Source organism: Netta rufina, assembly GCF_964035555.1.
Source record: "Netta rufina genome assembly, chromosome: 15".
NCBI classification, from domain to species: Eukaryota; Metazoa; Chordata; class Aves; order Anseriformes; family Anatidae; genus Netta; species Netta rufina.
In genome coordinates this window covers 4,794,720-4,820,598 of record NC_140138.1, presented here as the reverse complement: position 1 = coordinate 4,820,598, position 25,879 = coordinate 4,794,720, and the positions used below count along the sequence as shown (strand labels likewise).

At 41.3% G+C, this 25,879-nt stretch overlaps 1 protein-coding gene across 1 annotated transcript in view; it reads right to left on the bottom strand.

Annotated features, from left to right (window-relative positions):
* Positions 1 to 24,982, bottom strand: part of ABAT (4-aminobutyrate aminotransferase) — a gene marked incomplete at its 3' end in the record, with an annotated part of 35,311 nt that extends 10,329 nt beyond the window's left edge. The window contains exons 1-5 of the mRNA XM_084296365.1: positions 24,908 to 24,982; positions 12,827 to 12,924; positions 11,788 to 11,817; positions 10,881 to 10,998; positions 3,713 to 3,762 (exon numbers count right to left, since the gene is read on the bottom strand). Coding sequence (XP_084152491.1) covers positions 3,713 to 3,762; positions 10,881 to 10,998; positions 11,788 to 11,817; positions 12,827 to 12,924; positions 24,908 to 24,977 — 366 coding nt within the window. The 5' untranslated portion in view covers positions 24,978 to 24,982. The remainder of the gene's footprint in view (positions 1 to 3,712; positions 3,763 to 10,880; positions 10,999 to 11,787; positions 11,818 to 12,826; positions 12,925 to 24,907) is intronic.
* Between the last annotated feature and the right edge of the window lie 897 nt (positions 24,983 to 25,879).

Genomic DNA, 25,879 nt, shown 5'->3' with positions numbered 1-25,879 from the left:
ATGAGGCCATTTCCTCTCATCCTATTGCTTGTTGCTTGGGAGAGGAGACTGATCCCCACCCTGCTACAACCTCCTTTGAGGTAGCTGTAGAGAGCGGTAAGGTCTCCCCTGAGCCTCCTTTACTCTAGAATGAATAACCCCAGTTCCCTTGGCCACTCCCCATAAGACTTGATGTCCAGACCCTTCACCAGCTTCACTGCCCTTCACATATTCAAGCACCTCCATGTCCTTCTTGTAGTGAGGGGCCCAAAACTGAACACAGTACTTGAGGTGCGGCCTCACCAGAGCTGAGTACAGCGGGTCAATCACTTCTCTAGTCCTGTTGGCCACACTATTTCTGATACAAGCCAGGATCCTGTTGGCCTTGGCCACCTGAGCACACTGCTGGCTTTTTCAGTGGCTTATATGCTCACCTCTTCTTTTTTCCTTTCCATTTCCTGATTGAGGCCTGACCTAGTTCAGGTGCCACCACTACTGAAATAACCTCCATGGCTGCAATGTGACCCCTCCTAAAAGTGCATTCCCACAGCCTACCCAGCTGAACTCATGCCGGCTTCCTGGAATTCTTTTCTCCAAACTAATCAGTCAGCAAAACCGAATCTGTGCCGCTGCGAGGGCCTTGGTAATCACAGAAGTGACTACAGGAACACAGACTTCCAATACCTATTTGAAGGTTATGGAGAAGATGTAGCCCGACTAGAAGCCCTTCATTGGGAAGATGAGAGGCAATGGGCGTAAGTCAAACCATGAGAGGTATTGATTGGGTGTAATGAAAAACTTTGTCAGGAAGAAGACAGTGCAGGTTGCCCAAAGAGACTGTGCTGTCTCCCTCGGAAGTTTTCAGGCTCCTGGGTAAAGCCCTGAGCAACCCGGTCCATCTCCCAGCTGACACTCTCTGAGCAGGAGGTTGGGCCAGAGACCTCCTAAGTCCCTTCCGACTTGAACTGTCCCACTGATTATATGAACTGGTCACGTCAGGATTCACACTTTAGAGAAAGATAATTTTGGTGTTAGTGAACAGCAGTTGGTGGAAGGCTGAGCCTGCTGCCCACAGAAGTGGTTTTCAGGAAGCTCTGGAAAAGTTCCCCTTGGTCTCTCCTCGGTACACTAATGGAGATGAATTTGCTGTGCATAAGCATTTAATTTAAATGAGGTGTCATGGATTAAAATTGCTTTATCATTGCTTTGTAGGTAATCTAATTTGCTTCACAATGTGCTACTTTTTATTTGAAACTACATTTGCTCACAAAAGGACAAGCTCAATAAGTTTGACTACTGCAAAGCATTATTTGCCCTCTATTTTTTATTTTTAGCAAGTCAACATTGAAATTACAGGCTGAGCTTTGATGACTTAAGTCTTTATGGGTCTCCAGAGGGGACAGACCTCAACCCAAACTTTTACATATTTCATCATCCTTCCATCTTTTTCCTTACTAGAGGTACTCACTCAGAGCACAGTAAGATCTGTCAGAGGTCATACTGTACACGTATGAACACGTCATCAGAACTCTTAGGCATAACCAAAAATCACACAAGCTACAATAAAGAGTGAGCTAGGACTTGGTAACTCATACAAGTGTGTTACTTCCAAAACAGTATTTGTTTCAACAGACTCAAGCTTAAAAAAAAATCATGACGTTACTGGCAGATATCCACCAAGTTTTTAATACATATGAGAATTCTTACTTTTTACTTCAGTTTAGAAGGAAATTTTCATATAAAGTTAGAAATATGAGAACATAAATCTGTCATGAATTTGATTAAGGGTTGTCACAGTCAATTGACAACATTTGCTGTTAAGCAGAAGAGTGTATTTTTCCTTTGTTGTTTATGAGATGCTCAGTACTGAGAAAAACAGAACATTGACATCAAGCTGCTATGGTCTCAAATGAATAGATAAATATTCTGTTCTTTATAGCTGGCTATAAAGAGGGTACATGAAGCATTACAAATAAACACCCCCTCCCACCAAATCTCTTCAAGAAAACACCAATTCCATTGCTAACAATAAACAAGAGCCCTACATCAGTGTGTATTGCTGGAGAAAAAAAAGAAAAAAAAAAAAAAGTATTTTCACAGCAAAGCTGGTGCTTTATCTGGACTAAAGGCTGCAGGAAATCATAAGCGTGCCACAGTTTTAGCACCACCTTCTCCTCTGCATTAATGCGGGTTTCAGAAATTGGAATGGCGGGTACTAATGTTTTTGATGCTTTTATGCAGGTGAGATGGGTTTTGGTTGCACTGTGCATTTTGGACTTTGGAGGTAGCTGTTTTAATGCAGGCTTCTAGCTGCCAGCCTATTAATTTCCCTTTTCCAGCAGACAAATTAACAACTTTTTTTTTTTTTTTTAATTGTGTTTTAAATCTGACTTTGCCTACTGTTGCATTATAATGAAGGCATTGTTATCTCATCAGTAATCATTTTTATGAGTTAACATTAAGCATTTAGAAATATTAGTGCTTCCATGATATCCAGATCTGCCTTTGATAACTCTGGGATTTCCTGCCTCAGTGGTGGATTTTTTTATCTTTTATTCTTTAAAAGAAGTATTTTGGTTCTGGGAAAGGCAGAGTTTTTTCTCATCCTGAAGACCTGAGAACTCTCTGTTAAGCAAATCAGCTCAGGGAACTCAAGTGTCTGCACTTCCGTCATGTGTTGGCTCAAGCTTTGCACCCTTCTGGGGTGAGCCAGCAGGCTCTTTAGGAAGGGAAATGAGAGGAAAGTGACCAATGAACAATGTGACTTGAGCAATGCCTTGCAGGTAGCATGGACACCCATTCCTGGTTTGCAGGACCCGTGGCTAACTCCCTGAAAGACAGCACAACTACCAAGGATGTATTGAATTTTAGCCAAAAGCCAGTGCAGCTCAGTTTTGCATGGCTACATTCCAGGTTTTCAGTTAAATCTCATCTCTGTGCACAAATATCTAGGTACCTTATACATAAGTTATTGTGTAAAAAAGTTATAATAAAAAAAAAAGCACAAGGTGACTATGGAACTTCTGTCCAAGAAGTGAAAAAATAAGGCCTGAATTAGAACGTAACTTTATTTCAACTACTTCTGTAATTCAATCTAGATTATTACCAAACACTGTCAGTATAGCTTTTGTAAAACATGAAGATACTTTATTTTAGAAGCACTTCCTCAGCTCTGAAATCATCCTGTTGCTGTAGTCCAACTATTTTAACTTGTCACGGACACGTCAGTGGTTTAGTCAATTTAGTACTTCGGAGATGTGAACTAGCCACCACCTCCCCTGCTCCTCCCCAAATGAAAACAAAACAATACCAAAAGAAAACAGCAACAAAAAGAAATAAAGAAACGGAGCATTCCAGATTTAAAGTGCCATTTTCATATTCAGAATACTGTATTCTCTCTCAAGGACCTGTGCTTGCTTTCAGCATCAAAAACCTTCAGTCAAGAGCATTGTTAATTAATTGGAAACACTACGCTCAAAGTATGACTTAAAGCTGTCTGCAAACGTATCAAGTGCTTGCATCACCCAAATGTTTACTTCTTATAAAGCTTCACATACTTTTTGACATCTTAAACACTACCAATCTCTTTTCGTCTAGTGACAAATAACAAAAACAGTTCCTACCGTTCTTTAAATTGAGTCATTAAGCGTTGATTATCAACTTAAGAAAAATTGAAGACTGCCACAAGGAGGGAGGGGACGCCTTCAGGTACTTAATGTCTTGATTCACTTACCAAGTTCTGTGGCTGCTGTAGAAGCTTTATCAGAGAGGGATGGCTGTAACCTAATTAAACAGAAAAAAGAGAAAACAGTTGTATCTGGTTTGTATAAACTAATGTAGAGAGTAACCTAGAGAATAACCTCATTCAGTTCTTAATTCAATTTCTGTTTGACTTGTGTGTGTTTTAGCTATCAATAATACAACTTCTTTTGAAGAAGGACAAACCTCGTATTTATCAAAATGTATTATCTACAACTTCAGAACAAATTTAGTGTCAGGCAATAACACAATGAAATTTTGTATTTACATTTAAAAACTGAACAAAAAAGAAATGAACATGATGTAGATTGTTGGACAACTGAAACATCAGTTTCCACCAAATATTGCAGGTCTGGCATTACTAAGTTAGCTTGCTCTTATTTCTTGGACTCCTGTGTACAGCACAACACCAAACCTCTCCTCTTCCTCAGCTGAGGAGAAGCCACTTCTGGCCAGTACAGCCTCTACAAGCTGTAGTTTCTGCTGGCTGTGGTACAGAGCCATGCCTGTGCTCCCGCTTGAAGCAGGCTGCTTACCATGCCTGCTCACATCCCCCTGATCTCCTTCACTGAGCTCTGCCCACCCAGCACGCATTTCAGAAACAGCTTCTGACAGCCGCCACAAGAGGGGAGCTCCCTATGCAGCTGTGTCTGTTTACAGTAGTCAGTACTAACTACATTTCCAGTCTCAAACCATTTTTTACCCTTCTTGAATATCAGACTGATCAACCCTAGGTACAACAGCAGCTTTTTTTCCTTCCCCTTCACTGTGTTTTTTTTTTTACTGGTTGGATTTTTCTTCATTGTAAAACTTTTTTTCCCCTCTTTTAAATATTACCTAACTTCCCAAAGAAAGTTCATTTAATAATTCTAATTTCAATGCATTATAACATATCCAGACATGAAGTTAGTACCAAAATATCTGCCAGGGCTCTTTGTCCCTCAGCAGAGTGAGGTGGCCGCGCAGCGGTGCTGTGCTCAGGGATGGATTTCATCACCGATGCGTGCAGTGAGCACATGTCAGGCAGAGCCAGCAGGGACAAGCACCGGACTCGAGCAGAATTTTGCCTATGGTCTGACAGCACTCCGGGACATTCATCGTTGCCATCCTCTGTAATGCTATCTGAACGGCCCCTCTATGCAAGATGCTGTCAGACTTGTTCTGAGACGTGCCCGTACTGGTCCTTATGTTATCTGGGCTTACAAACACACATACATATACACTCACATCCATTTGCACCCATGGAGATGCATATTCCTCTCCTGCACACTGCAGATGTCTATGCACGACCATGAACAATCTGACCACAAGGAGAGGTATGTGGACAGCCACACACAGGCAACCCAGAAACTTGTATTTCAGTCCCGGCTTTCATTACAGTTTATGTTGAAGTATCTTTTTCAGCTGTAAACACCTAAAGCTCTACATCATTTCCCATAATGTGAGTTCCTCATGAGAACGTATTAAAATGTTAGGATCCAACTCTTATGACCTCAGTGAGAATGAATTTAGGGTGCTCGTGCAGGCTCTGTCGGTCACCGACCGCTGAGCTGAGTGTAGCCCAGGCCCGGTGTCAAGCAGTGCTAACGCTGCCGTTCAGACTGTGGGTAACTCTCCCAGCTGACACAGAAAACGTCTGCATTTTCTTTCCAGAGGAAAGAAAGGACCCTCCATTTAATAGCACTTGTCTTCCCTACACAAAGTCTTTAGTTTTCAGCACATCAGGACCTTGGAGGGATCAATTCTCATCTCTCAGCTACAGCCAATGGCCAGGTGAGACACCGAGTTCAAAACTGCTGCAACTTCCTAACCGCATCTCTGCCAATGTGAAACCCCCTTGAACTGTCATTTGATACTTCCTTGGTGCCCTTCTCCTTTGGCTTCTCCTTTTTTTAAAAAAAATCTTTCTTCCTTTCTTATGTGACACAAATTCTCTAGTTCCTAGTACATGAGTACCTCACCATCAACAATCAATACTTGCTCTATTTTCTTCAGCATGTGGCCAAATGTAAAGCAAGTCCACTGAAGGGATGGATTACAGCAGACTGAGACCAGTGTAAGAGAGGATCAGACCCTTTGTGGTGCTTGCAATTTTGAAATAACAAACATCAACCATCAACATATATTTTTTTTCTTTTAACTTCTGATTACTTTCACTCATTTGTCTTTATTCATCCTGCACTGGCTGTTGTCAGTATACATTTCCAAAGAAAATATATCTGTCAATGTATTTATATGGAGGAAGAAACAAAAATCCACAACTTTCTAATATTTTTATATTTGCAGTACTTTACCCTGCATTTCAAAATGTTGAAATTATCACTATGTATTTTGAAAAAAAAAATAAAAAAAAAATAGTGACAGTAAAAGAGCACAAATGAATGAAAACCATCTACTGTACCTAGGTAGAAGCAACAGCTTTTTTAATTGATTGAAAATAAAAATGCGCTGTTTTTTATGGTAGCAGTTAGAGCTGTCTTCTAAAATATCAAGTGAGTTATTACATGAAAAATCTTAAATATGATACGAGGAGTTTTTATCTGTTAGCACTTCAGATTTAACATGACAAAAGTGCTTAATTTATGCTCTGTGGGAAAACTTGCTTACTTAAAGGTAAACCAACGTACCTGATGCAAAAACAAACAAAAAACAGCAATGGAACCCAGAAAAATTTATTATAGGACTGATTTTTAATTTATGAAATGCCAAGGCCACTGACTAGCATCATCTTTTACATTCCCTTGTAGAAACAGTTTGAAACCTCATCTTCCCTACTGCTCAAGAAGTCAGCTCTAATTTTATTACAAAAGCATATCACATTCCTGAATTCCGCATTCTAGTTGAATGACAACAGCCCTTATCATCCTGTCTGAGCAGCAGAGTATATGGCTACTATGTTAACAAATAAATTTTACACATTCCCTTCACATGTTTTAGTTCAAAATAAAGAAATATCCAGTATGTTTTTAATTGCACGTCATACTGAAAACAACAACAACAATAAAACAACCAACTGTTAAAATTAGTAGGAAGATAATATAAGTGGTTATTTGGACACAGACAACTAAATCCACATTGCACCTGCTGTCACGGGAAGAATTATGCTTAAGCTAGAGGGAGTGATCCAGCTGAGAGCTGTGTCATTGAGAGCTGTCACTGTGGCTACAGCTGAGAGCACCTTTGAGAGTATGTATTCATGTTTCAGAAATCTCCAAATTAAACTTAAGTTTGTTATAAATAACTACCATTGCCTAGATAGCTTAACCATTAATTCTAAAACTGCTTGTAAAAATGTGAGATTCTGCTGGTGGTGGTGCGTTTGAATGAAGAACACGAGATTTTGAAGGAGATACCTTGGTATTCACAGAATCACAAAATCACAGGAGATACCTTGGTATTTCCTCTTATGCAACACAAATTCGAGGCTGCTACTACCCATAACTGTCTATTTCCATCCACACAAGATGCTTTTGCTTCCCTTCTCTTATCTCATGCCAAGTGGCTCAGTCTTCCTCCTCCTAACATTCCCTGTTCCACTGGAGCATCATTGTATAGGCCATGGTAAAATAAGAGAGAATCCTTGAACCCTGAGTATCTGAAAGAGTAGGTCAGTGTGTAGGAGGATGCTGAATTGGTATGTGGGCTTATATTCATAAAACTAACACCAGAAAGAACTAATTGGTTAAGTAACTATTCCGTTAACTATTGTGTAACTATTGTACACAAAGTCAAAAAGCTCTTGGGCTAAGACAGCAGTGGCTTGTAGCTTTATGACTCCAGTCCTAACTACTTTCCTATAAGAAGTGACAGAGCTGGCTGTGAGAGAAGGGCACCCACTTCATCAGTGTTGCTGTGTCTCTCAATCAATGTGGCAGGAAAGAACATATCCTCAGGCTCATGAGTGTCCCTGCCTGCAACAGGAAAAAAAATGCAGCCTGCTAAATTAATGAGATGGAGGAAGCCCTAAGAAACCATTTGAACTGAACACCAGGCTGCTGCCAGCAAACCAAACCACACCTCTCTGAATACCAAACCACACCTCTCTGAATCTCCCCAAACAACAGACCTTGCCAACAATAAAAAAAAAAAATTATTTCATTTGCTCTTCCAGGCAGTTTGCTAGTAAACATACCTTGCATTTGGCTCCATGGGGTTTCTAACTCATACACAGATGAGATACAGATTAAAAGGAATATGTTGTGTTACGATTTCCCAAAAAAACAAGAGGTAGAAAAACACAACAACAACAACAACAAAACAACTTTTGTTTGCTCTTTCAGCATGAAACAGTCCAGAACACCTTTGCCTAGAGGTTTTTTTTTTTTTATATATACTTTTTATCTCTCTACACAGTCATGTATTACCTTTCACCCTCTACTGATAAGTATATTCTAGTGTACCAAATCATTATTAAATCTTCTGGAGTTCTGACAGATTCATAAAAGATTTTATTGGATTTACTTGTAGAGATAAGCACAGGCAACGAGCAAGCACCTTGATCTGAGAACGTCAGCTCACCCAGAATTCCCAACATGATTTTCTTTTGGTGTCCTAGTCTAGAACCTCTGTCACCAAGCTGCCTCTGCAGCTTCACATAGCCTCTCATTCCATTCAACTTAAAAAAAATAATTCTGTGTGTTCAGTCAGATTTAGGTCAGCCTGTAAGTATTATGCTTCCATTTACTTGTTGCTGCACATCACAGACCCACTACCTGAGAAGCCATATAAAGCATTGTACTATAGCTCTTAGGTGACTGAGGAACGTGTCACCTGGAAAAAAAAAAAAAAAAAAAAAAAGCTTGTCTTCAAGGAGGAGGAACTAGATGGCTTAATTGAAGATCAGCTATATGTACTGGAGTCTGTCATGTCCATGTCATAAATTTCAACCAACCAGAGAAAACTGCAGAAGCCTCAGCTGTCACATCACAGGACAAGTATACCTATCTCAAGAGAGTTAATAGATCGCAGTTCAGTTCTGGTCACAGATTATATTAAGAGCAAATCTAATAATGCTACAGATGTTAAAAATAATTTATTTAAAGATAATCTTAACCAAATCAGGCATTACTGCAGATTATTAATATTACATATTACAATGATGACTGTGGTCATAAAACAGATCCTATTAACAAACAATTGTTGCTAACTATAGTTTAGATAAGAGGAGAAAAAATAAAAAAAAAAATAAAGAAACAGAAAAGCATTAGCCATCAGCTGCTTTAACTTACCATTATGCTAAAACTGTCAGAAAAAGCTACATGGCATTTAGGATGCTTAAACACTGAGTTGTTCAGCTATTAATAAATAGCTGAATAACAAATAGCTGAACGTATTTTTAACAAGTTTTGCCCATTAGGAAAATATTTCTTTCCTCTCGTGGATGCAAGAAGATGAGCATTGCTGACCCAATTTCTAACCTCTTAAGAAGATATTCGTCCATGTGTAAGGACTACAGATCTCAACTATTTTTCATTATAAAAGTAAGGAGACTGAGAGCTTTTATGTGTACCCAGCACATTTTTATTTTTATTTTTCAAATTTGTCTTCTCTCTTAGCTAATACCAGTGCTCCCAATACTCTGTGAGCTTTACTAAATAAGTAAAAATTGGACAACTGAAAGACCTGGCCTGGAGGGAGAAAGGGGTTCTAAAGCTACTGGCTCTAGACACTGCTTATAAGAAGTCAGCTCCTTTTGGGGAACAGCCCAGTGGACACCCTGATAGTCGCAAACCAACAGATACCGTCACACATTAGTAATAAAGTTCACTTAAAATCATACTAGTGCTTAAATATTTTATACACAAAAACTGTATTAAAAGAGGCATGCTTGTACCATCATGAACTAATACATCAGAAAATCTCGGTGCATTGTCCATACAACCTTCATTTCATTCTTTTGGTGTGCTCACTGATTTGCCTTTGACTAGCTGATTACAGATGAATTTTTCCAAAACAACTTTTCTTGTTTGAAGAATGGGAGGTCTTCAAAACTAAACACACTTCCTTTCCTAGATCCCTAAAATCCAATGCCAGTTAGATGAGGACTGGCATACAAGCATCGTGCTTCTTGGTCTCAATCCTGTTTCTACATTAGCGCTGACAAAATTTTCTCAGTGTATTCTCTAAAGGGGAAAAATATCTACAAACTGTATTGATGAAAATTAGCTACAAACATTAAAGAGTTCTGAAATTATTGCACATTTCTTAGGGTGCTACAAGAGAGCAAACATATTAACTGTCTGCAGAGAAGATTGGGATAGTTGAAAACCTATTGCAATCTCAAGGTCTTAGATACCAAAAATGACCTAAACATCACTAAATTCTCTTTCCCAAAAGGGAAGTCCGCAGGGATGCTTTTGAGTCATCATTGTTTCTATGTATAGCATAACATCTACTTTATAAACTAAAACAGTTCTGTTCTTTTTGCTTCTGCAGAAATACATTGTTAAGCAACTGAGAGGAACCATGGAACAGCAACAAACAAACTAAACACCTACCAACACCTGTATTCCTTGCAGCTGGGACCTACATCTCTGCCCATGGTTTTTTCTTCTTGAAATGCTCCACAAACATCAAGCAACTTTCCCAAGTACTTGCTAAGTCTCTTGTTTGGTCCTTGAGCCCAATTAGCCTGCCACCCCACCTTTGCTTGAACTCTGCAGCACAGGTTCAGTGTTTGGCCTTGTTTCACCTTATTGGATTCCACATAGCCAGCTTCTTTTTTTCAGTTGTTTTGAGACAAGTATGTTAACTAAAGTGCAAAACATGTTTTCATGTTAAAATCATTAAGTTATGTTTGCTATATTAATGTTTAAAAAAAATAACAAACTATTATAGAATCACAAGGTATACAAATGCAAGCACAGACAGCCTACATTGTGGAATTGCATATATAAATTAAAATTAGTATTAGAGCTTCTTCCAGATACCACTCTGTGCTCCAAGTGAATTTTAACCCCATCTCCCCAGCTACTAAAAAGCACCACTGCATATTACATAGCAGTGTTGTACTGATTACAACAAGACATAAATTACGTCAGCTTTGTGTTTTGTTGTTCATCAACCCAGTTCTTTGGTAGTGGCTGAGAGAAGAAAACAATGGCTTGAGGACAAAGCAAAGCATTGGTATAGCTGTTTCCTACCTATTGGGATGGATGAAATCTGAGAGTAGAGATCCAGCATGCGATTGCCATCTACATCTACTAGGTAGTTCCCTCGGCTCTCTTCATAATTGCAAAAAAAGTGTACAGCTTCTGCATTCTTAAAGAAAAAACAAACAATGAAAGCTTTAAGTAGCAGCAGTGTGGAGGAAGCAACAGCAAAATTCGATAAAAATGTCTAGTGATAAAATGTAAAGACACATTATATCCATTCCATAGAATTAACTGTACAGCTATTTTTATAGAGACTGTTAAGAATCATCTGTTCTAATGAAAAAAAGGAGGCAGAAAAATGCACATTTCTAACATCTATCAGCTAAATAATATATAATGACTGAACAACTCGGAGTGAACAAAGTAATTCTGCCAATCCTCAATAACCAGGTAGTTTCAGATCTGAGAATATAACTTAGTCTTCTTTATCCAGTGAACCTCCACATGATGCTTGCAGTTATATAAAAATACAGGCTGTCAGCCTTTTTTTGTTATGAAATCTCATTTTCAGTAGTTTGTGAAGGAAGTTAAGGGCAAGCACGCACTTTGAGGAACTGCTTGTCTTGGGAAGGCAATATGCACTTAGGTTGGCATACTTTTAAGACCAAATATACTTGTGTTCTCACTAGCTACTACATAACAACTCAAAAAGCACATAAACTGTTTAAGTAATTACAGAGAAATCACTGATTCTAGCAAAACCATTCTGCTGTATTCAAAATAGACTAGATTTTATTCAAATGCACACATATACCATGTCTAAGCATTCAAACCCAATCTCAGTCCTCCACCTTATTTTTTTGAATTGAATTAAACATACAAAACAGGATTTTAAAGCAAGTTCTGAAATCACCGGATGGATACCTGCCCAAACTCAGAAAATTTGACAAATTACCTGAATTCCATTCAGCTGTTTCATTAATTCCTGCAGATAAAATATAAAAATAAAAAATCAGCCCCAGGTATGTAATTACCAAACACTGAAGAAAAACATGTTTCTTTTACATGACCACAAAAATTGTGTGCAAAACTTGCCATCTTAGATGCTTCCCAGGCAACTGCACTTGCCACGTGAATTTTCATAGCATATCTTGCACACATGACACTTAAATTGTTACAGTGGCATGTTGAGCCGCATGAGCTGCACACACTGTTCAATTATAAATCTTCAGAAAGGAAAAGCTGCCTGTCCTATACTGATCAACCAAACTGAGAAGAAAAGAGACAAATGGCATATGTACAAAACATATGCAGACGTGATGCTGGCACACTGGTTCTAGAAATACGGCTTTAAAAAATTATAAAATCAGTTTCTTAACATCAAGACTAGCTATGCCAATTGTATTTGAGTTCCATCCATATTCCTGTGTTTTGCAGAGAGCTTGCAAAGGAGGCAATATGGAAATTACTGAAGAGCAATTATTTTGACACTGAAAGCATTTTAAGTGCTTTAGCTCTAAAGCTTGTTAGCTTTCCTGTGTTAACTGAACAGCTTCCGTATAAATACTGACTCTGTCAGAGTAAAATTGTCCACCAAACTGAAACTTTTGATTCATTTCAAAACCAAAGCATTATTTTACATCATAAAGTCAACCAGGTTGCTCTTTTTCAGCAGGAGGACAAGTAGCCACGTCTCTGCACCAGGCAGATGAGAAGTTTCAGCAACTTGATGCTCTTTTGTTCTCAGTAACTTCGAATAGGAAGTTGGCAGTTGAAATTCAGGTGAAATTTAGATGTCTCTTTGAGAGAGGAGCAAGACAGGCTTCCCCCCTTCCTAGCTTTTCACTCTCAGCATCTTGATAAAAGTGGGCATAGAGTGTTGTAAAATGATATTTATTCATATTGGATTTAAAGTTTGGAATTAAATTTGTTCTCTAGGAAGTTAAACACAGCTAAAGAAAAAATATACAAGCCATTATACTTTGAGAACTTACTCTAGATCGTGGTCCAGGAACTTCTGTCTTCATTAGAGGTCCATCATAATCAAAATCCACATCAATTTTAGCTGCAGCTTGACTGATGTATCTGTGTCCTGTAGGAAATAATGAAAACCTGAGTACAGACCATATTTTTTGTGTTCTCCTTCAGAATAAATATCCATACCTTATCTGACTGAGAACACTTGACAGATGAGACCAATTACGTTGTGCTGTCTGAAGTGAACCAAATACCTCATCTTTGACAAGTGTGAAATAAAACTAATACCAGTGAGGTAGCTTTAAAAAAAAAAAGAAGTAAAACGACAACACAAGCCTAGAAAAACAGGCAAATCCTACTGTAAAAGACACGAGGACTAAGAGCACATCTGTTTCCATCTCCACTGGTAAGTCTGTTGATACACCTTGAGCAAGCCTTTGCTGGGAATGCCCCGTTCCTATGCAGCGAAGGCTCACCACCAGTAACAACCAAAAAAGCTTCATTGAGTCCACTGGTAAACAGCACTGCAATGTTCTGCAATAGCTCAAAGAACACTGCTTGGAAAATATTAGTGCCTCAGAAAGGAAAATAGGTATGTTTAAAATAAACTGAAAATCTCACGTGAATCCAGCATCTTGCACTGCAGCTCTGAAACCCGGGTCAAAAATAGCAACACAACTTTTGCTCTGTCCTATGCCTGGGTTGCTGTTCTTTATCCATGTATGTAATGGGGATATCACAATAAACTTTGTATCTGTAACAAAGCTAAAAGGCAAAACCTCTTGAACTTCATCAGTAACATGCTCGGTTCCCATTTCTGAAGCAACTGTACCACAATGCTGTGTTTGGGCATAGCTCATAAGAGAGAAAGCAGCTTTACAAGTCATCTTTACCAACACTTCAGGATACAGCCTTTCGAATAACGCAGAAATGTTACATGATATCGGTGGGGTTCAGCCAGCAGAGCTGGAAAAGCAGAGCTGGAAAAGCAGCTCTCTCAACCTTGGTCATCTGAAATCTACATGTACAAAGCTCTAACCCCTGACCCCGGCAAGTGTCAGTGCCCAGCCACAAAGTCATGGCAGCACCTTTTGGTTCTCCAGGCTTGTTCTCTCCACCCAAATTGAGGTGTGTGAGAAGGCCAGAAAGGAGCAGTCTACATCGATTAGAAACAGATAGGGCACAAATAGCCTGTTAGCTCAGAGGAGTGCTGGATGTACAAAATAAAGAGACAGGCCTATATCCCAGCACCTGGTTAGCTGTGCTAGCATGTGCACACAGCAGTCCCCACAAACCAGCACCAACCCAGTGCTGGAGGCCAGAGTGACAGTGAGACCCTGCTGAGTGCATCTGGTCCCTCCCAGCCCTGGGCTCCCTACACGCCTGAGCGGCAGAAAGAAGGGAAGTGAAGGACGTGCTTTGGACAAGCAGAGCAAAACAGAACAGAACAGAACATGCTTTGCTTATCGCCATGCAAAAGGGAAGCTGGGGACACGGCCTACCCACGCCACCAGGCTGATGTGATGGGGAAGTGTCAGGAAGCACCATTTCAGTAATGCTAAGCATCCATTTGGAATATGTGTATGTTCCATTCAGGGGTTTAGGGGATAATTGTACGTTTGCAACAGAGGAAGTACAGACTTGATGGCTTTACTGAGGTGCCCAGCAAGAGACTATGAGCTAGCTCTGCACACTGTGACTAAGTGCTGGACTGAACTAACCGTCTGACAGTCCTGTGACTTTTATCATCAAGCACCTGCAAGGCCTCGCACAGCACGGTATCAATGACAAATTGGTCTTAATAAACTCAACTTAGGGGCATCGCTCCTGCAGCAGATTAACACTTGAAAGATAAGCGCATCACCTGTTTTGGGCTGCGACGGGCATTTTAAGATGGTGCAATTTGCAAAACCTCACGTGAAGATCCTCAGCTCCCTTTCTCTCAGAGGAAGGCCGAGTTGCAGGTCAGAGGGGTGGCGGGTGGCTGAAGTAAGGTGACAGAAGCACCTCTGGCAGCGCAGTGCTGGTACAGCACACCCCATGTCACCATCACCCCTGAAAGGCAGGCACCAGGTGAGGCAGGCCGTGTCCATGCAGGCAAAGGGCAGTGGGACATCCACAACTGCCCCTCACAGCCGCAACTTCATTTAAGAAAATCACCAGAAGCGTTCTTGTTTTCAAATGACGGTTGTCAAATAAGTATTTATCAAAGAAAGAGAGGCTATGCTTTGAGAGTGCTCAGCACTGCTTTGAACATCGCTGTTTGGCCAAGGTTTGTAATTGTGATTAGAGACGTTGTCTTTGGATTTGGTAAGTCCAGGCTGAGATGGGCACAAGAGGCAGTGGGCACAAACCAGAGCACAGGAGGCTCCCTCTGAGCACCAGGAGGCACTTCTGTGCTGTGTGGGTGCTGGAGCCCTGGCCCAGGTTGCCCACAGAGGCTGTGGAGTCTCCTCCTTGGAGGTCTCCCAAAGCTGCCTGGACACGGGCCTGGGCCCCCTGCTCGGGGTGGCCCTGCTGGGGCAGGGGGAGCAGATGAGCCCAGGGGGCTACGAGTGAGAGATGTGCCAAGCAAGGCCGATTTTGAGAAAGTTTATCTGCAAAATCACAGCCCGTTGGAAGCATCTCTAGCTGAGCACTTAAACTCACTGCTCATTTTGGGAAAACTTGGTCTGCAAAGAGAAATCTTCTCCCCAGCTTTAATTCCAAGTGTTATATCTGAGATGCGTCACTGCCTCTCCGCGAAGCTATTAATAGGTTTTGTTACAGCAACACCACTTCATTTTTGTGTCATTCTGTTTAGCATTCATGTAAATTGCAGACTGCATGGCAACTGTTCCGCCAGAAAAAAAAGCTACTGCAGATAAAAGATCAGCAGAAGCTACATAATACAGAGCCGATTAAGCTGCGGATCCAGTAGGCAGCTTACGAAGTCTACAAGGGGAAGAAAGAGACCCTACCAACCCCTCCGTGCCCCCAGCTCCTTCCCGGATGGGAGATCACAGCAAGCCAGCAGGAACATTTCAATTTTTTCTGCATCACCCAAGCCCCCGTGCTCTTCATCTCCATCCCTCCCCTCAACAAGCTCTGCTCTCTCCCTCCTATAGAAGAATTTACTGTCCCCCTGCATGTCACAGGGCACTGCAATATCCCCCTCCTTTCCTTTTAACCTTCTTTTCTGCAGAGCGGGGCTGGGCCCACAACTTTTCTGGGCATCCCTGTGTCGTATGGTGCAGATGGAAGGCAGGAGATTCACTTCCCTGCCCTCTGTTCTCTTCTCTCCCTTACCAGGCTCCGTGTGCTGCTGTGTGGTACAGGGGAGAGCACCAAGAGAGGCACAGAAAACCCAGGGCGTTTTGGAAGTCAGCAGTAGCATAAAAGATATGGAAAAAAAAACTGGATCTGATGCATTTAGAAATATAAGCATGAAAAAAAAAATTGGACTATTTCAGGTCTTTAACCTACCATGAAATAATTACATTTAATCTGCTTCAATAAATAACAGAAAAACAGCATTTAGTTTGTAAACCTTATAAAGTAATAAATAAATAAAAATCTAATGAGCTTTCAAGAAGTACCACCAATAACCCTTCTGTTGGTGTTCTGTGCAGGTATTTTCTGCTCCAAGTACTCTGAAATACCTGCACAACAAAGATTTACTAAGGTTTATAATGTTGCCCAGTAACATGCCAAATAGAACAGGGGTGAGAGGGAAATAGCTTTACAGTACGACACAAATGTTTTATTGTACTCTGGTATTACTTTGCTGGTATTTTTTGTTAAAGGTGTGGAAGCACGTTCACTTATCTCGCACTTGATGCTTTTGAACTATGGTTGCAGGGTGTGTACAAAGCAAAAGGAACACACGCCTGGAACCCTCTTTCTAACTAGTCATAGCCCAAGCTGCCATTTCCCATAACAGATGCAGGGAACTTCATTTTAGCTTTTACATTTTGTCAGGTTTAAAGCTTTACCACTATTTTTGAAAGTTTGACTTAAACATACTTGTAAAATGAGTTTTCCTCCAGATGTAAGGGAAAAAGTGAACTTCTTTTAGTTGTTTTAATAAGCCAAAGTCTTTATTGTTATTTCATTATTACGAATTCTGTGGCCCCAAACTGTTTTCTGAGTCATTTAAAAGAAAAGACTTGCTTATATTATACTCATGCTCCACTGCAGGTCAGTTCATTCCTCTGCTGAAAAGGAGCTAATAGGAACATGTAATTCAGGGTGTTTCTGCTGGAGAGCTCTAGACCCTGTTCTCTGCAGTGACAGCCTCAGCAGGGAGTTCTGAAAAGCCAAAACACGCAGCACGTATGAGCCTTACTGGGAGGAACCTTTTTGACTTGTTCTGCAAACAGCAAATGTTGCCTTCTTCTCCAGAACTTTCTCCAACAAGAACTTTTCTCCAACTTCCTCTCTGCTGAAAACATATGGCAAGTACACTTTTGACAAGTTTGACAAAGCTGCACATCCAAGACAGGTGAACTAGGGCCCACATGCACTTTCCTCTTCTTCCACCATCGCCAACGTTCCTCCCATTTGGAGCATCAGCTGCCCATCTCTGGAAATCAGGCCACATTCCCTGGGCACTAACACCTATCTCAGCGTAACAAAGCGAGTCGGCATTAGGAAACCCTTCCAAGACCCACAGCCTGTAAACAAGTCTATCAGTAACGTGCACGTGCAATCTTCCTGTTAGGGGAAACATTTAGCACACTGTATTTCTGTGATTTTTAAATAAAGACTACTTTGGGGAGAGGGCAACCAGCCTCCCAGAAATGCTCAGTAGAGCAGCAAAGACCACAGAAGCTAGTAGCATCATCTTTTTGCTGCTCTTTATGCAACAGCCTTGTCTACACTGATATTTGAACTAGATATGTGCTAAAGGCACACATGAGCGATTAAAAATGAGCAGAACTTTGCTGTGTGGTGCTGCATCAATTCACACTGGCACAGCTTGTACCTGTCAACAGACGGGTTTTATACACAGCAAAGGTTGCTCAAGTGAAACTAAAGCATGCCAGTCTTCCCGAAGAAGAGTTGCTTTAAAGATCATTTTTATTATATTAGTGGCGTTGGTCAATTTATGAGACAGATTACTTTGTTTTAAACAGCTTTCAGGAGCAGCTTAGCCAAACCTCAGTTACTTTCAGGATGTCAGTGAACCAGAGTCACCTAAAAAAGGAGCAACACAAGTGATCTTTCAGCTGATTCACTGATACAAATTTGATTTATACATTTGCTTTCAAGAGCCCACGGTGTGTATCATTTTATGAACACCGGTATAAGGACAGCTTTACCAATTTACTGGTCCTTGTGCTTGTCAAAGGGTCATTCCACCTCCTAGCTCAGGCTAATGCTATGGTTTGAATCTGAAGGAACAGCCTGCCATGAAGAAAACGAAAATGGCTTGTGTTACCTCATCCTGCCAACACATTGGGAAGGAAGGGATTGCTGTGAACAGGCTCTCTAGGCCTACCTGCACCCAGAAGTACTGCTCACTGACAGCATGTTAACTGGTGGGCCTGGACCCAATCCTACACCTGAAATAGGATTTTTCATTTGAAGGAAAAAAAAAGTTGTGATCACACGTATGGCAGATGGCCCAATCTGTCACGATAAGCAGCAATTGTGTGCATAACCAACACACAGCATGTTTCATGGGCACAGAGAGACACACATCATATCTGAGTGCATGACCAACACCATGGTGCACAAGCACATCTATCGTTATAACAAAAGCAGAACTATGTAAGGTAGCGTTCCTGGGAAATCAGGTGTCCTGATGTAACACAACTCAGCTTAGCAGGTAGAGAAGACTGAAGTGCACAAGTAATTGCAGAATAAACTCCAAAAACTGCACAAGTCAGTAATGCCCTGTCCAACGAATGGAGCTCAAGTACTCTGCGAGCCTTGCAAGTAAATCAGTAGATCAAGTAAATCAGACCACTCACTGCAATGCATCCCTAGTTAACTGTACCATGTCTGCTCAGCTGGAATTTCTCTCTCTCGAAGGCACTGAATGTATGTTACAGCTTGGATCGAATTACTCCTGTTTGACTTTTTAATGTCAAGTTACTCTGCAACAGAAACTCTGCAAATGAAGCTACTCCATTTTGGGACTGATGAATTCAGGTCTTGGTTTTGAATGCTCCACTTTGCATCTCCAGAATATGTAAGTGACAGATTCTTACCAGGTCCAAGCATATATATATTTATTTTTTCCTAGATGTATCAATATTTATGCTCTTGAGCCAATGGACCAACTCAACCTACTGACTTTCTGTTGAGGTCTGTGATCAAACAGCAATGGAAAAAGAGTTTCTCATGGTATATTAACTTAGCATAAGAACAGGACCAAATACTATGACTCTTCCTAAAAAAGCATTATGAAGGCTTTTAAATTACATGTGGCTAATAAGACTGAACAGAGTATCTCTTAACATCAAATCAAAAGTCAGAAAACAAATGATGCATGATTAATGAACCTAATTACCAGAGACCACATCAGCTAAATGACTTGCAGAGAACTTTTGACCCCTCTCATTTGAAGATGGTGGGTACAACAAATTAAATTCTACTTTTCTTGCTTCTGGCAGACTCTTCAAAGCTCTATACAACATATAGCATCCTTCTAAACACTTGAGTGTTTAACATCAGCAAATTATCATTCTTCCTTTTCATGTAACAGGATGTCATCATTTGCCAGCAGACAGAAAAGCTCGTATTTCAACTCCTGTTTTCTAAGCTATCTTCATCACTCACCAGGTGTCTCACTCAGCAATTTTTAATAAAGAACCACATTGCTATAGCAACATAATTAATATAATTACACCCTTCTAACATTTGGTGATGTTAGCAGTCACAAAGAGCGCTACTGTTAGCAGGTCTCTGGTGTAAGCAGTGATCTCTGACAGGTAGGTTTACCAGAGGCCTAGGAAGTACTTAGACCTCTGATACGCTTGACCAAACCACTCTCTATAAATACAGTTCCTGAACGTACAACAACTGGATATTACCTGAGAGAAACTCCAGAGGAGGCACTGTAATTTTATCAGTGTAATTAAGAGGAAGAACTATCCTAAGGCAAAAAAGAAAAGATAGAAAAAATAAATGCTGACACATTTCTCAAATTCAAACGTTTTGCTGTGAAAGAGTGTAGAATGAAAGATCCCCAGTCCCAAAGGAGGCACGTTACATGTGCCATACACTGCTGCCCTGTACAAGTGCAGAAAGGCAATTTCCCATGCGTGTCTGTAACTTCTACTCCATGGTGTCTCCCAAACCTCCTTCCAGACTGAATTTTTGGAGCATGGAGGCCCTGACAGCCTAATGTAGGAGGACTGTGATTTCCCCCAAATACTATTTTAGGTGTTGCAAGTATAATCTGTTACTAACAGCTCTTGAAATGCAATGGCAAAAGCCCAGGCTAACTAGAGGTGTTTGGAAAGCGAACATTGCTGTTGCATAATATTATGAAAACTGAGACTGCTATTTACAGAGTGCTTATGCTGTAAAATCAGAAGCTGCTCCACATGAGACTGACTGGGTTTCAGGACTCCCACATACACACTGGAGATTTTATGGGAAAAGGATTCTCCAAAGACCAAGACAAAATCTGAAAACAAAGAGGGTGAACAGGAGTGGAGGCTCCCAAAAGAAAGCGCAAGAACAACTCCCTCCCCCCAAATGCACCATAATCCCAAATCAACTCTTCAGCACTAATGGGAGCACCAAGCTGCTAGTTTTCCTGCAGAACTTGTGATGTGAATCAGCCATAACATTGTGCCTCATTTGCAGCCCAGCAGACCACAGTAAGTGAAAGTTCATCAGGACCCCTCTAGAGATTAACAGCCACAAGGGAAAACAGCCAGCATTACCATGGCTGCCCCGTGTGGGACAGAAGGAATGGGAAATCAGATGGGGACGTCATGGGCCTTACTTGTCCTCCTTCGCCTTAAGGAGCTGAGAACTGCTGCCCAAACTTGGCCTTGCAGCTCAGCCTCCTGGCCAGTAGTTGTCCAGCCACCATTTTTTAACCTGAGCATTGCCGTGTATCTCAGCTTTCGGCAGAACGTCTGATCAGGCTGGGAAGAAAAGGTTCCTCAGGCTAGCAGGAGAGGTTGCACCCCAGGTCATCAGCAGCTGGTTCTCAGGGCAGCAGCTGAAGGTGACCTCAAGTTTGTGCCCTCTATCACCCAGAGAAGGGATATGATCTTTGCTTCTCCCACATATCCCTCAAACATATCCAGTTTATTCTCTCTACTGAAAGAGAGAAATATTATCTGGATGTTAATAAGGTTTGCGTTAGGCAGAGCAAGACCTCACACCACTTCACTTCTTGTCCTGATTTTCTAGGGAAACTTCTAATGTATAAACAGAATTAAAAAAAAGCAGTAAGTCATAGCAAGGATTAATACTGGAGACAAAAGGATTAGAGTAAACTGTTCTCATGGTTTTCCAACCTCAGATAACTGTGATGGGGACAAGTCAAGAATGAACATGAACATCTCTCAGTCTTCACTGCAGCATGCCGGTGAGATAAGGTGGTATTATTCTCTGAAGAGAGTGAGGAAATAGGCTGAGATATGTGAGGTATGGCCTCAACTAGAGTTAGTTCACCTAGGGCACTGCAATAAAAGTGCTGAGAAACTGGAAGAGAACAACTGGATCTATGAATTAAGATTGAAATATTATTTAAATCATTTGAGACAGAAGTACAAGGTTTTGGGAGAGGTAATAGGTTTCAAATATGTAGAAGGCTGCTGCTAAGAAATAATAAACATTCCAGCTTCCAGGTCCACTGAGGATAGGACAAATAGTAAGGACTTGACTTTTCCTGTTTTTGAAACTTAGGTTAAACATTAGGAAAAAAGCTCTAAAGATAAGGGCAATTCAGCAACAGAGCAGATTGCCCGGGGAGGCTGCAGAAGCCGCACCGCTGGGGGCTTTTAAGAGCAGGTCAGCATCCTGGAGGAGCATGTGCAAGCACTAATGGGAACTGATGCCTCCTTAAGGCAGAAGACTGGCCTTTTGGCATGCTTTTCAGTTCAAGAATCAAAGAAGAATTCAACCCCTCAGGGTAATCAGCAGGAAACTGAACCGAGCTCTCTAGAGTCCTCATAACTGTGCTGCTGCTCTACCATCTAACAACAAACTATGATTTGGCCCACCTCTGAAGCACAGAAATGGAATAGTTTTCCCATCAGACACAGCCGATCAAACCAGAGGTAGCACGAAGTGAGGCTAGTGCGTGATTCTGACTGTCAGCCCTAATTAACCTGCAGCATGGAGACTGCTGATGGCAACGCAGCTGTGACTGCAGCGCTCAGCTGATGATGTACACTGAGAAACACCAGTATTTCTTCAGCATCAACTGCCTCTCCTGGGCTTGTCTCGATGTTGCTGTACTGAGAGCACTATGCAGGACTATTTGTTAAAAAAATATATATATATTATGCTAGCTACTCTGTCTACCGATGTTCTGCCACCTCTCAAATTCTATTAAACCGTACCTTAGACAGCAAACTATCAAGTACAAGAAATACACACAGACAACAAATTGATACCTGATTACAGCTTATTATTATTTTTCAGGAAAGCATAAGGACTCCAAATTATTACAGGCTTTACATGTATGGGGAAGATTTAACTTGTATGTTACATCGATACATTTCACTTAGCTTTTGCATTTTAATCAGCTTAAACAATTTTCAGTTTTCGTTTTGTAGTTATCTGGCCATGGACTAGCACTGTGTTAGGAATTAGAACACCAAAAGCAATGGTCAAGTAAAGAAGATTCTCCTCCCAGATGCTTAACTCTTATCCCACATTCGTTAAAAGATTTGAGGACTTGAAATCTATCTCGATTAGAATTAAACACCATTTCCCACATACAACCAGAGAAAAAATTCCTAGAAATATTTTGATTAATATTGAGTTTAGTTTCCTTTGTTCCCATGTGTTTTACAACAGTGAATGTGGGTACAATTCTCTGCCACAGTGAATGCAAACTTGCCAACATCCTTCCCTTTTCACATGCCCCTTTTTTGTCAGAAACCAGCATAGTTCATGCTCAGGGCCAGCACAACGCTACCACCCACATTTGCTTTAAAAATCAGAAATAATCAAGGAGGAAGACTCTCTTTCTGTAAATAAATTTATAATAGATTCAAGCTGCGCGAATTATTGCACTCAATGCAGACACGCAACTGAAACATCACAGCCCACAGAAAGACTTCTACCAAGAGGCAAGCTATTCTCTCCACCTCCCCTTTGCAAACCCTGCCATTTCAGTATCTCACTGAAAAAAACAGCAGACCAAACGGCACTGCAGGAATTTTGTGGGAGTAACGTATGAGGAGTCTTTCTCAGTCTGTACAGCTCGGAGTTTGCATGCTCAAAAACATGTCGGAGGAGAGCACCCTGAGGCAGAAATTGGACATCCCCCTCTGCATCTCCCTAAAAACAAGCAGAGACCAGCAGTGCTGCAGCCTCGGCTGGTACTCAGCAGGAAAATGACCCGAAGCTCACATTTTTTCTACAGCTGTCAGTCTCCTGCCTATTGTGTCAGCCAGGAACGTAGCAGGCTAAAAAACTACCAGAAGACAGTTCCTTCTGGTAGGGGCTTCTGCTTTTGCTCCATGTTTTATCTCTGGAGACATGCACCCAAAGCAGCATGCCAGCTACACAACCTGCCAACAAGGCCCTCCATCCTTTGCTATAAGCCTGCTTTTAGCAGCCTTTCCACTTACACGTTTCCGAAAAGGATGGCCTGATGGGGCCCAGAGTTGCATTTCTTTTGTACTGCTGCCCTTCATTGCAATGGTGAGAACAGAAGAGCTAGCCCACCTGCACTTCAGGGACCTCAGGTGCACTGCACAGCTGTAGTGATTTGTCTTCCTGGGCAGGGAGCATCAGGAAGTGTGCAAGATGCTGGGAGAGACAGGGAGTGTTAAGTGATAGCGAGACAACAGATGAGCTCAGAGGACTGGCAGCTGCTGAGGGCCTACTTGCTGCAAGCACTTTCCATTGGCCACTATCGACCAAACGATCACCGCTCTTGCACAGCTCGGGTAATCAGTGCATCACTCCCATACATAAAGGGCATCCAGTCCTGAAACACTGACCTAATACTTTTCCAATAGCTACAAGACCAAACGTTCTGTTCTTTAGCCAAAGGTCAGCTGCTCCGCAAAGTTTATTGTTTAAAAGGAAATTTTTTTTTTTTTTTTTCAATTTCTAAGCAAATGGAGGGGTTCTGTGTTTGCACGGCAGTGGCACAAGGAGCACATTGGCTCAGCAGAAGGCCTAGAGGAAAAGAAACATTAATATTTACTTGGTCACAGAAAAAGCCATTGAGCCATACTGTATTCAGTGTAACAGCACATAAAGTGGATGCTAGATCTTAAGTTCAACACTTTGTCCAAAAAGACCAAAAGAAATTTGCACTTTTAAAGCATAAGACTGAAGTTTGCGCATGTATTTCATGAGACTGGAGGCTCAATGTACATGTGCTAACCTAGGAGCTGGGGTCTAGCAAGAGCTTGTCATCATACACTTAGGAGAAAACAGCCTGAAGCTGTGGGTTAGGCCTTTATTTTACATTAGAGCTAAGTGCAGGCAGAAAAATACCCCCAGCAAAGGCCACCTCTTGGTGTCAGTCACACAAAACCTCCCCACAAAGAAGACAGGCAGGGGCACGCTATGATGGCAAAAGGTGATTTTGATGGATGACTTTTTCACCTCTGCACCACGTAGCATGAGAAAGTAGCCCTGTTAGAGCAGAGTTCCAAGGGCTGATGAGCTTTGTTTCGTTTAATAATTTGCACTGTAAACGTGCTGAGTCCTTCAAATTAAAAAACAAACAACAACCAACAAAACAAAAAAAAATCACATAAAAAACCCCACAGCATCCCTGTGTGCCACTTCTGTACTACAACTGCATCACTATCCGAGATGCAGAACGCAGTATCGTTCAAGTTTTGAAAGATGCAGCACTAGATAAACGCCAGCAACTTTCAAACTGGAATTTTCTTCACTAGCATAACATGAATGCTACCAAATACAAACCAAATAGTACAAAAGCCACTTACCAAATACAAGCAGCCTGGAGTTCTGCTGCAGACAACAGCTCAGCTGTCGACTAAGCAACATTGACGCCATTTTATGTTTTCTTTACTCAAAAAGACTCTATCTTGAGGCTGATGTTCTGGAAGAAAAAAAAAAAAAAAGAAAAACATTTATTCATGTCCCTGTGGATGCAGCTACTGTGCCATTCATTTCAATTTCTCCTTTCAGTATCAGGACTGAGACCTGAGTCTGACACTAGGTCCTGTTAAGGCAAATGACTACCAGAGTAAATTTGTAACTCCCAGCTTCAGTGGGGCCAAGAGATAAAAGATCATCATTTAGCTTCCCTTCTTCGCTTGCTCATCGACTTTCTGTATGCATGTTAGACTAAGTTAATCATTTAATTTTTTTTTTTCTTGTCAGTCTCTCAGGACAATGTGTTACTTAGACTGAACCTATGTTCATGATAAAAACTTCATCTAAACCAAAAAGACAGCATGAGAAACATTAGAAAATAAAAGAAAAACAATTATTTGAAAACACAGTTTCTACCAAGCAATCTCATCTCTCCAAAGACAGCCTGTGAGAGCCGGGGTTGTTCAGCCTGGTGAAGGCAAGGCATGGACCTGACGGAGGGCGCAAAGAGAGTCAGGCTCCTCCCAGTGCTGTCCAGTGAGAGGGCAAGGCAACGGGTGAAAAATGAAATACAGTCAGTTCCACCTAAACCATAGAAGAGGTTGTGGAGTCTCCCTGCTTGGTAGTATTCAAAACTCAGCTGGACACTGCCCTCAGCCATCTGCCTTGGGTGGCCCTGCGTGAGCAGGCCTCAGAGCAGCAGGCCTCCAGAGCTCCCTTTCAGCCTCAGCCAGTTGGCGACTGCCTCAGCCAGCTGTATCAGAATGACTTTGTCAAGTCCAGTAGCACGGATGCTAATATGACTCCTTTTTCATTCTGGATTACCTGCACAGAAAGCCTGTCTGGAAGGCACAAGTAGA